The sequence below is a fragment of the Delphinapterus leucas genome, chromosome 3, assembly GCF_059928025.1.
Source record: "Delphinapterus leucas isolate spDelLeu-1000000601 "Yukka" chromosome 3, BTC_Dleu_Yukka2, whole genome shotgun sequence".
In the NCBI taxonomy this organism is placed as follows: Eukaryota; Metazoa; Chordata; class Mammalia; order Artiodactyla; family Monodontidae; genus Delphinapterus; species Delphinapterus leucas.
Window position 1 is genome coordinate 111,696,888 of NC_143131.1, and position 12,367 is coordinate 111,709,254.

General features: G+C 36.5%; 1 protein-coding gene across 8 annotated transcripts in view; it reads right to left on the reverse strand.

The window, feature by feature from the left end:
* The window catches only part of AFF4 (ALF transcription elongation factor 4), a 92,973-nt gene that overhangs the window by 20,270 nt on the left and 60,336 nt on the right, over positions 1–12,367 (reverse strand). For 7 of the 8 annotated variants that reach the window (XM_089909312.1, XM_089909310.1, XM_022588787.3 and 4 more), the window contains 9 exons: positions 10,852–10,906; positions 10,365–10,402; positions 9,763–9,925; positions 8,238–9,155; positions 6,097–6,185; positions 5,247–5,487; positions 1,280–1,374; positions 603–666; positions 353–489 (listed from right to left, as the gene is read on the reverse strand). In XM_089909312.1, the coding sequence (XP_089765438.1) occupies positions 353–489; positions 603–666; positions 1,280–1,374; positions 5,247–5,487; positions 6,097–6,185; positions 8,238–9,155; positions 9,763–9,925; positions 10,365–10,402; positions 10,852–10,906 (1,800 nt within the window). The other variant, XM_089909315.1, reaches the window with a different exon arrangement.

The following is a 12,367-nucleotide window of genomic DNA, read 5'->3' on the forward strand; positions in this document are numbered from 1 at the left end:
CGAAAACAAGCTCAGGGCTCCCACTGATTCTGCATTATGATGAGTTCCATAATTATTTCATTATATATTACAATGTAATAATAATAGAAATAAAGTGCACTATAATGTAATGCGCTTGAATCATCCCAAAACCATCTCCCACCCCCAGTCCATGGAAAAATTGTCTTCCACGAAACCAGTCCTTGGTGCCAGAAAGGTTGGAGACTGCTGCACTGAAGGGTCTAGTTCTCCTTATCCAAGGACAATAAAGGACTAAGGATTCTCTTTAGCTTTACTGTATATAACTATATTAGTCTTTTCCTAGGACCAGAGAAATGTTATTGCCAGTGATGTGGCAAGTCTTCCCACTTACTTGATGAGCTCCACTGTCTCTGAATACATAAGGAATGGGGATTTGGATTCCTGAGCATTTTTCTCTAATGCATTCCCACATTCAATGAAAGATACCACAGCATCAAGATAGTATACAGCTTTCTCAAACCTATCAGACTGAAGAAAGGAGAACAAAGGTAAATGAGAGCCGCACTGATGTACTATGAGAACAAATGAAGATTTAAGTTAATTTGATTAAATATATAAATGTGAGGAGAATATTTACATACCAATGCATCTGCATTGTGTTTTAGCTTTTTTGCTTCTTGTAAATAATGGTCTGCTGAATAATTTCTGCAATGTAAATTTTTATTATAAGTAAAATGGTAAATATATTCATGATACTAGTTCACTTTAGTCTCTAATATTCCTCAGTTTTCATGTCCTCAAGTAAAGAAAATGAACTATTACTAAACATTCAATTCAGTTTTTTCTGATGAATGTTTAAATTGGGTTAAGAGCATAAATCATTTTGGCCAACTTGGCAAATTTTCTACTAGGAAAACAGAAATCAAACTCCCTAGTATTAACTGCTAACTTACCCAAGTTGTTTGAAAGATTGAGAGTAAACAAAATGTGGGTAGGAAACATAACCTTTTATCAAAATGGAGGGAAAAAAAGCAACATTGCTCTTACTTATTTAAGAAAGCCCTTATTTTAAACAGTAAAGTCAGCAGCAGTAAGATTCTACTGGAAGGTACATTATTCACATTCCCCATGAGAATCATGGAGTTAATAAGGTAAAGGAGCAATACTTGGACTAGTAGGTGCCTTTCAAATTAAAATCTGAATATTCTTTGATCACAACTCAATCAATTCTTCTGGTCACTGACAGAAATTAAAATGAGTTTTTTATATGCTGACTGGAATGATTTCTTGAATGCATAAAAAATCATATTTATCTCACCTGTCATCAAAGGCAAGCTTCGTTCTCCGAGGCTTAGAAGCATCAGGAGTTGGTGTAGATGGAGGACAGTTAGAAGAGCTATTTGGAGCCTTTTCCTGACCAAAAAAATATATATAACTATGTTGAAAATTGTGAGATTAAAATTAAAAGTATTTGAGCCAGTGGTTAAAAAGCAAACAAAATTCCATTGCCTTTGGTAATTAATTTCCTTGTTATAAAATATTAAAATTTCAGAATGTAAATGTCCTTTTTATGGAATAAACCCATTTTATATAACCAAAAATATTCTTTATAATATCAGGGGTCTACTATGTGCCAGGCACTGACCCTGGCACTTGTAAAAACATAAGGAAGACACAAACCTATTATCAATATAGCAGTACTACTTAAGACAAAATTTACTGGTAATGACTGGTCGATGAAAACAACAATAATATCTAACATCTACTATGTGCCTCCTACTTACTAGGCACTCAGTTAACCAAGTGCTTAGCACAATCATTAATCCTTCAACAACCCTATGAAATATGTACTGCTATTAGGATAGAATAAAAAGTAGTCTCAAGGAGGCTGAGTAACTTGTCCAAGTTCAAACAGCTTTAAGCAGTATTCCTGGAAACAGGGCTTTAAGTCCAGATCTGTCAGATTTCAAAAGCCTGGACAGGGACTCCCCTGGATCCAGTGGCTAAGACTTCAAGCTCCCAATGCAGGGGGCCCGGGTTTGATCCCTGGTCAGGGAACTAAGATCCCACATACCGCAACTACTGACCCCGAGTGCTGCAACAAAGACCCACCGCAGCCAAAAAAGGAGCCTGGACACTTTCTTAAATTTTATTCTGCCTCCTATCAACATGTGCATCCTGTCTCCTATCAACACAGACCTCTATGCAATGGCTATGACCCTGTCCTCCCAACTGCTTCCCCATCCAACCCTATGACACAATAATATATATTTTATTACTTCTGCTTAAAATTTATTTTTAAAAAACCATGTAACCATTTTTTTTCTTTTCTTGTAAAAGAGTCCTTCAGTTCCACCCATTACAGTTTCCTTCAAGAATGAAAATAAAAGCCTGAGATTTGAGAAAATGCTAAGCTCTTTACGCTGTCTGCATGTTTATGAAATTGCTTCCTAAATACCGTTGCAATCTAACATTACTTGGACAGCTTTCCCTCTGTGTTTTATAAACAGATCTACAAATGCCTAAGTTTAAGTTTATTGATGGAAAACTGAAGTTTCTGAAAATAAAAAAAGAAATTACTATGTGTGGTAAGAGATGCTAACTAGACTTACTGCAGTGATTGTTTTGCAATATATACATATATGTAATCATTATGTTGTACACCTGAAACTAATATAATGTTATATATCAATTATATCTCAATTAAGAAAAATCTAGAAGAACTTCTCTCAGTGAACAATAGAACAAACTGACAAAATATCAGTCAGCATATAGGTGTGAAAACACGATTAATCTAATTGAATTATATAGCTCCCTGTCCCCAATTCATGTGGAAGACACAGTCTTTTCAAACAAATATAGAACATTACAAAAATCTACCGTATACTATGCTCTTTTATAAAGCAACTCTTAACAAATATCAAAAGACTGCTACACGCAGATCACTTTCCAGCCCCATTGCAACTAAGGTAGAAGTACTAACCAAAAGACAACTAGAAAAATCTCTATGTTTGGAAAGTGAGTAACACACGTTTAAATAAGTCTTGGATCAAAGATGAAATCAGAAAGGAAATTAAAAAACATTTTAAACTGAATTATAAAAATATTATATACCAAATCTTGAAGATTAAGCTAAAGCAGTATTTAGAGGAAAATACATAGTCTAACTGCTTATATTAGAATATTAGAGAAAAAGGACTGAAAATTAATTTTAAAAAACTTGAGCTAGGTATCCATCTTTAAAAGTTAATAAACAGAGCAGCAAAACAAAAAGAAATTAAAAGGAAATTATAAAGCATGTAAGTTAATGAAACAGAAAACAAAAATAAACTACAGAGAATAAAGACAAAGAAAGGTTGTTTTTTGAAAAGACAAGTAAAAGTGATAAGCCTCTGATGAGACTGATCAAGGAAAAGAGAAAGATGGCACAGAAAACTAATACTAAAAATAAAAGAGAATCATGGGCTTCCCTGGTGGCGCAGTGGTTGAGAATCTGCCTGCCGATGCAGGGGACATGGGTTCGTGCCCCGGTCCGGGAAGATCCCACATGCCGCGGAGCGGCTGGGCCCGTGAGCCATGGCCGCTCAGCCTGCGCGTCCGGAGCCTGTGCTCCGCAATGGGAGAGGCCACAACAGTGAGAGGCCCGCGTACCGCAAAAAAAAAAAAAAAAGAGGATCATAAGTAGCAATATTATAGATATTAAAAACATAAGAGACTATAATGAACAAAATTTATGCCAGCATATTTCAAAAATTTGATACCAGCAAATATCTAGAAAAACAAAATAAAAATTATATGTAATTTTGGTTTTTCACGTTATCTAATTTTTCTTTAGTTGATATGAGAAAGAGCATATTTTCTAAGTTAATTATAGAATTTTCTTTAATAAACCCATATATAATTGCCTAAACTGGAAACTGCCAAGACTAACATTAACAATTTTAACAACTGTTAAGTGCCATAAGATCTTGAAATCAAAGGGGTCAGGGCCAATACATTTTATATTTTGTTGATAACAACAAAGAGCCAAATAACTACATTTGATCCAAATGTTTCCTCATTATCCAGTAAGTTAAACACTGGATAAAACACAAAACAAGTGAGATACAAATCCCTGCTTTCAAGAACCTGACAAACCAATAAGGAAGAGACACAGAGAGTGTTACCTATGAGCTAACAGAAGCCAAATGAGCAGGTGAGCTCACTTAATGAGTGCATTTAAAGCGAGAGACAGAGAGACAGAGAGAGAGAGAGACAGAGACAGAGAGAGACAGAGACAGAGAGAGGGAGAAGAGATTTAAAGAAAGCAGCACACAGGCCTGAAATCCTACAGTTCCAGGATGGGAAATGGAGAAAGAGCCAGTCAGGAGGTAGACAGAGAACTGGGACAGTGAAAGAGGCCAAGAGGACAGGTTCCTCGAGGGCACTAGGACTAACTCTCTAAACTACTACGGAAGGGGGTCCAGCAGGAGAAAACATCTTCTGTATATCTCAATTGAGATGTTCACCATTTAAATTACCTCAAAATTTGAAAGATTTAATTACCACATTTAATAAGCACAACTAACTGCCTTTAACAGTCAATTTTTTTCAACTCTTAAGTCTCTGTTTAAGTCACAAATAATTCAGTAAATTATATACTTAAAAATCTAGGTATTTTCTTAATTTTGTCAGGTAGTTTGCTCCTGATCAGAACACTTTAGAAAGCAATACAAATAACCTGGTAAAGAAATTCAGGGTGAGAGCCTAAAGTATAGCCTTGAAAAAGCTTCTTTGATCTAATTACATACCCACAAACATTAACAGTATTCCCCTACATTATGATCATACTCTAGAAATAATTCCAGTGGTAGCTCAGCTAAAGAAATTTTTTCTTCTTCATGAAACCAAATGGTTGCTGTATCACTTTATAAGTAGTATAACTTGCTTGTAAAATCTAATTCTAAAAAATCCAAAGTCCATTTAAAACCACAGATAAGAACCCAATCAGAACAACTGGAGCTATTTACAAATTTGATCATAATCAACTGTTTTTCCATAACCAACTTTTCCAATTATGGGTTTCTATCCTAACTAATATGCATATGGCCAGATGACTTCATTCCTTTCATGGTCTCAGACCACTGCACAAGTTTATTAACAAGATTATGACATTTTGAGAGTAAAAATGCACAGGTCTATAAAATTAAGATGTTTACGAAATTTTCAAAGCACAGTGTCACCTTGGAGAAGTCACATGGCAAGGAGATTTTTTTTTCAAAAGGCTCAAGCCCCCAATGCCTTACCTTGACCTCCTTAGAGCTACTGGAAGTCTTCCCTTCAGTCCTCTTCTGCTTTGATGTGGAGGAACTGTTTTTGCTGCTGCTGCTATTTTCCTTGTTGCTGTTATTACTTGACTTTAAGGAAGAAGACTGACTAATAGTCCTCTTCCGAGAGCCATGCTCTGTTTTTGGATCTTTTGAAGGAACAGGCCCAGCAGGAGAAGGCAACAAATCTTTTTCTTTAGCAGCACTCTGTTTAGATGACCTGCCAAACCAAACAAATGCCCTCATTTCTCCACATGGTCATACAGGAGTGATGGATTTTTTCCACTTGACTCTGCCTGCTTTCAAGACAAATTTGTTTTTCCCTATTTGATTACTAGAACACATGATTTCTGCAAAACAAAATAAAACTGTAAATTTCATGAGGGCAGACATTTTGTCTGGTGTTTCTCCCCATCATGGTTGTATACCCAGTGCCTAAACCTTGGCCTGCCACACAAGTATTCAATAAATAGTGGTTGAATAAATTAACGAAAAGATGAATGGTGAATGATGATATTAATGCTCGTAAGTCTCCTGCAAGTTATACCTAAGTTTGTCACCGAGCCTGAAAGTGGTAAAGCTTTACTTTAATTCTTATCCTATAAATACCTCCTATTCCACTAAAAAAAGGAGAGAGAAAGATGTGACTGAATCTTAATTGCTTTTCATCCCAATTAGCTAAAAGCAAAACCTCCCACTATTTGGTATATGACTGTGTATAGATGTGTATGACATATACTTACTAAAAGAAACAGTCTAAGAGCATGTTAGAAAGTACCCAATAGCAAATAACAGATTGACACACATGTAACATGTTTTGCAAACGTACTCTTTGTTGCTGGATGGCTTGTGGCCTGCCGAATTCTTGTCTTCCGTTTTGGGTTTCTTGCTCTCATTGGCTCTGTTATCATCTTCATTCTGCATGAAAAATAGAAATAAAGCAGCTAGGTTTGATTTCTATTCATCAAATTTCAGTTTCCAGTACTAGTTACCATCAAACAGTTTATCTCTGATAAACTTCAGAAAGAAGATAAATGTGAAGTGAAAGAATTCATTTGAACGATGTTCAATAAATTAGGTTTTAAGTCTGAGAAGAAGCCTCCTATTTTAGATAAGAGCTGAAATGCTGCAACAGTCTTTTAGTGGCATCTTTTCAGCCTAATGATTTGGGGAGGGCTGGGGATGAGATTATAATTCAGATATAATTCACAAACCATACAATTCCCTTTAAAAGTACACAATTCAATGGCTTTTAGCATATTCACAAAGTTGTACAACTATCACCACAATCAATTTTAGAATATTTTCATTATCTCAAAAAGCACCCTGTTCTCCATTGGCAGTCACTCCCCATTCCCTCTACCCCCAGATCTGGCAATCACTAATTTACACATTTTGTCTTTATGGATTTGCCTATTCTACACATTTCAAAAAGTGTAATCATACAATATGTGTGGCCTTTGTGTCTGGCTCCCTTCACTTAGCATAATATTTTTAAGGATCATCTACGTTGTAAGATTTGTCAGTACTTTATTTCTTTTTATGGCTGAATATATGGTGGTATGGATATACCACATTTTATTTATCCATTCATCAACTGAGTTGTTTCTACTTTTCAAGTACAGGTTTTTGTATGGACATGTTTTCACTGTTCTTGGGTATACACCTATGAGTGCAATTGCTGGGTCATAAGGTAATACTACATATTTACTTTGTGAGGAATTGCTAAACTATGTTCCAAAGTGGCTACATCATTTTACATTCCCACCAGCACTGCAGTTCTCCATATCTTCACCAATACTTGTTACTGTCCATCTTTTTGCTTATAGCCAAGCCTAAAGATTTTTGAAAAACTTTTTTGCTGAAACAAAAGCTATGGGCCTGTCTATAATCCCCAAGATACTTGCTTGATGCATTTAAGATTTCCTATTGACTTAAATATCAGGGCATGAATATTGCAAACTTTCTGCCATAACAAAAGAATTTGTTCCCATACACAAATGATTAAAGTTGGACATGTGAAAACATGCGAAAAAGGAATCCACATTCTTCATTATCCTTGGCTGGGTCTCTTCTCAGTGCTATCTGCTGTATCTTCAGGAACTTCCCCTGACACTTAATTTTACCAAAGCAGCAAATCTCAAAAATCATCACTGGGAATTCCCTGGCGGTCTAGTGGTTAGGACTTGGCGCTTTTACTGCCGGGGCCCGGGTTTGATCCCTGGTCAGGGAACTAAGATCCCGCAAGATGCGGGATCATCACCCAGTTTCCTGGTGATATACATACATTTTATAAAATCAAAATTTGACTTATAGGTATTGATATAAAAAACCTGTGAGGGGGCTTCCCTGGTGGCGCAGTGGTTGAGAGTCCGCCTGCCGATGCAGGGGACACAGGTTCGTGCCCCGGTCCGGGAAGATCCCACATGCCGCGGAGCGGCTGGGTCCGTGAGCCATGGCCGCTGAGCCTGCGCGTCCGGAGCCTGTGCTCCGCAACGGGAGAGGCCACAACAGTGCGAGGCCCGCGTACCACAAAAAAAAAAAAAAAAAAAAAAGTGTGACTTGGTCTGGGTGTAAGAGAGAAAAAAGTGTTAGGGACTGTGACAACCTGAAGAGTAAATAATCCAAACTAAAGACATTGAAAACCAAAATTTAAAGAATGTTGTGAAGGCCAGTTTGCAATCTCTGCTTCACTCTCACCTCTATACTGGCCAGCACACATCATGAACAGAAGCACTGGCTCATTTCTTATTTGATTAGAAACTATAATTCTTTACTAAAGGAGACAGGCAGAGGCAGAATGGTCTTCAAGAGACTCTTATGTCTGTAGCTTCATTGGGGCTTTAGGCTCATCTCCATTTTCCCTCATAGCTGACTCAACTAGCTATTTTTTGGCTCACTGAGATTTCCATTGCATTTTAGATGCTGATGTTCAAACAACAACAACAACAACAAAAACCCTTTACAAACCTTATGTTTCCTTTTGCCTTTGTTGGAAACTTTTTCTGAGGCTTGTTTCTGAGCCTCTCTTGTGTGCTTTTCTGGAACATTTTTCTTTTCCCCCTTGGGTGTCTCTGTTTCTTTGTAAGGCTTTCCTGGTATTCTAGTCAAGAGATTCAGGTCAATCTTCACAATAAGTGGATACCTGTCATCAGGCTCACTGAGGGGTGAAAGAAGTTCCTTCTCTTCCATAGGAGAGAACATTCGTTGCCGAAAAAAGCTATCTTCTTCCTCCACTGAGGAGGGCTTAACGGGAGTCCTATTACTCTCAGGGTACTTAGGAGTTTGTGAGGAAGGAGGAAGGCTCTCGCTTTCATCCGAATCTGAGGATGAGGTATCTGTTTCTATGATTTCCCTTGATTTCTGGGAAGATTTACTTGTTGACTTGTATTTCTTTTTCTCTGCTGAAGGTCGAGGGGAAGATTTGGACTCCTTTTTTATATTGGGTTTCCTTGAGCCTTTGGTAGCTGCTTTGTGTCTGCCGGAGGGCATGCTGGTAGCCATGTCTACAGGGGTTTCACTCTCTATCTTCAGGCCTCCGCGGGGCTCTTCAGCAGCTGCCTTCTCAGTCTTTTTGGGTTGTTTTTTGCCTACAGTTCTCCTCTGTGCTGTGCTGTCACTCTGTGCAGGAGACTTCTGCCTCCCACGCCCACTCTCTGATCCCTTTTGGACAGTTTTGGAGTCTCGTCCAGGAGTAGCAGAACTTGTTTCTTTAGGACCACCTGGATCAGTATAGCTATTCCCTGTGCCCTGTTCTCGGCCTTCCTTTTTATAGCCTTGAGATGATGGGATATTACTGTCTACAGAAGAAGCTGGTGACACTTTATGTGGATTCACTTTATTTAGCCAATTATCAAGTTGCCATTTGTTTGTGGGTGGTGGTTCAGGCTGAAAAACAGAGAAAGAAGTATGCTTTTTCAGTACTGAAACTTTCTCCTTCCTTTAAAATCTCGAGGAAGAGGGAAAAACATAATGCCTAATGCCACAAAGGCATTTGTTTTTCATTGTTCTGACTGAACCAAAGCAAAAGGCTTAATGTTATATACAGCATTTAATTACTGAATATCCCTGTCAGGAATCCAAATGACCATAGAGTACATTTAATTCCAGAAAGTAAACAAATGATGTAGGTACCACAGAGATTTTTAACAACATTTTATCAACCTATAGTGAAATTATACTATTTAAGACTTTTTTTTCACCATAACTAAATAACATTACCAGGTTGAAACAAAAATAAAACCCAAAGTAAATAAATCCCATATTTTAGTGACCTGAAATATGACTGCAAATAGTCCCTATTCTAGACCAAATATGTTCACATAACAAGGACACTGAAGTATCTAAATTTCCTCCAAGATACACAGTTCAGTTTCTTTTTGTCAGAATATGTAATCTTCTTTTCTTCATTTTTATATTTGAAACTAGTCTTTACTGGCCATCACCAGGGGCCTTCCGAGGGCGTATGGAAGGCACCCCCTTGCCCCCCTCTCACCTCAGGAGATGCACTCTGGGATGGCTCATTTGCCTCACTGTCACTGGAACTACTTTCACTCTCTGAGTCAGATCCAGAGCTGCTTTCAGATCCACTGTGGCTGCTAGAATCATCCCTGGAGTTATCTGCCCCTTCACTATTATGGTGTGAAGGTTCAGAGTTACTAAAAGAGATAAATCATATAAATGACCAGAAGTTTTTTTTTTAGAGGGACAACAGGTAAGCATTCAAATCTGACAATGAACTTTAAAATGTTTACTATTTGTTAAGCTCTTATAATTCTATGAATCTAAAACTTCATTATAAATGAAATAAATACTTCCTTAAAAAATATCTGAAATGCGGCTCAGCCATTAGTACTTACCTTTAAAAAACAGTTTTACTGTGGTATAAATTACACACCATAAAATTCACCCATTTTAAGTATACAATCCAATGATTTTTAGTCAATTTACAGAGTTGTAAAACCACCATCACAATCGATATTTACTTTATAATCGATAATATTTACTTTTATAAGTATATTCAATTACTCTATCACTACACTGTTATGAGGCTGACCCTTCCACTCTAAATAAAACAAGAAATAAAAGGATGCCTACCTTCCAGGTGTACTCCTTGGCATTGTCTTATCACAATCCTAAAATTAAAACATGAAAGGAAATCTGTGAATGAATAAATAGTACTCTATCTGCTTGATGTGAACAATATCTGAAATTTTAATAGAAAAACTGGCTTCTCTAATGTATGCATCAATGGTCACTTAACACTTACAAAAATACTGTTTTTACCTAAAGAATAATTGCCAGGATAAGATTAAAAGCTGTGTTAATAGTTCTTGTCAACAATCTCATGCTTCATGAGTATATTCTGATATGATAAGTATTAAGAAAAAGCCAGTTTTTTTAAATAAGAAAAAAAATGGAGGTTTAAAGACAAAGTGGAAAACTATAACATTCTAGTGTCAGACAGCAGGAAGGAACTTATTTTAAATAACTGAATCATAAATGTATTATTCAATTATAATTCTTATAAACTACAATGAAAACACTGTATGAAACTGGCAAAATTATATAGTAGTAGACACACCTGTTCCCCATCACTGTCTTCACTGCTGCTTAGTTTTAAGTCATCTTTTAACATACTAAAAGGAAAAGGCAGAAAGGATTATTATTTTTGGAACTTCATCATGGCATACCAGAGTATTAAATATCTACCAATAATTCTAGGAATAATCACTGTGGTAGCCAAAGATTTACTTGAAAAATAAAGAAAACAACAAGTAAGTCTTACTCTATCTGGTCTGGTGCACATCTAGAGTAAAAAATTAAGAAAGGTGGAATTTAACAGTTTTGGAAGCTCACTTTTCCATAAGTACAATATTCATCTTTCTTTTCTAATTAAACAAAAGCTACCTTCCACAAACTCTTATACTCACTTCTGTTATCTCTAGCTTTTCTCTAATTGCATACACACAAACTCTTCCATTATTAAAACAAATGACCATATGCATACCCAACAGTCCACTAGAGAAATATAACTCCTAAAAGGAAGGAAGATAAAATGAAAGCATCAGCAATTCTCTTTCACTGTCCCCAATGTTTCATGAAGAGATATGTACACTTGGGTGATTGTGAAAACCAGAACACACAGCCAAAGTTCTAGTCATAAATGCCTTGCTATGAAAGACGACTGATCCTTGCAGATGTAACAATTTTGGGTAAGAACCTTGGTTATACAAGAGAAATAACCATGTATAAATTAAAAATAAACTCCAGTCTCCAAATCTTCCTTGATCAAAAAAAACACAAATAAATACTGTAAGTTGATAGTTTCTGGGATTAGTTTTTGAAAGTAAAATTACAGATTTAAATTTTCCTTAAGGCCATAAAACCAAAGTTAAAAACTGAGTAATGAACCACAAAACACTCCTTGCCTTTTTACAAGAAAGGAAAAATTAATACAAAGCTTAGGGAGAACTACAACTAGAAAATGTTTATTAATTTCTCATTACCACTAGCTCCATTTACCTTTCTTCTTAAAATTTCACGACAGTCTCCAATCAGCGGAAAGGAAATCTTCTTTCACTCCAACAACTACTTATACTCCCCCCTCAAAGCTTAACCTGAGTTTCTAAATCTGATCCCAAATTCAGAGTATCACATAAAAGATCACCTTGAAACAAAGTAACCACATGATTACAGAATTAGGAAAAGTGTTCTAAGGATGACCAATTAAGTGGGACAGAGAAAAAGAGTTTTTTCTTTTGGACAAGGGCTTAGTGCATCTTTATGACTGATTTCCTGTAAAGAAATGTACTTACTCTGAATTCTCTCAGCCCTTATGCTTTAATAATGGCAGCTCAGTGAACCTGTTTACACATGTGAATATGTCAAAGCTTTTACCAGACCGCTCAAGGTCCTTCATGCTTTTGTTCTGTCAGCAACCAAAGTGATATGCACATACATGGTAAGCTCCCATCAGTTTTCTGCCCATGAATAAATATGATAAATAGGAATTTACATAATTTGAATTCTTCAGCAGTGAGGCTAATCTCCTTGCATTCATATATTTTCATTCTCAGCTCCCACTATGTTTAGCTGAA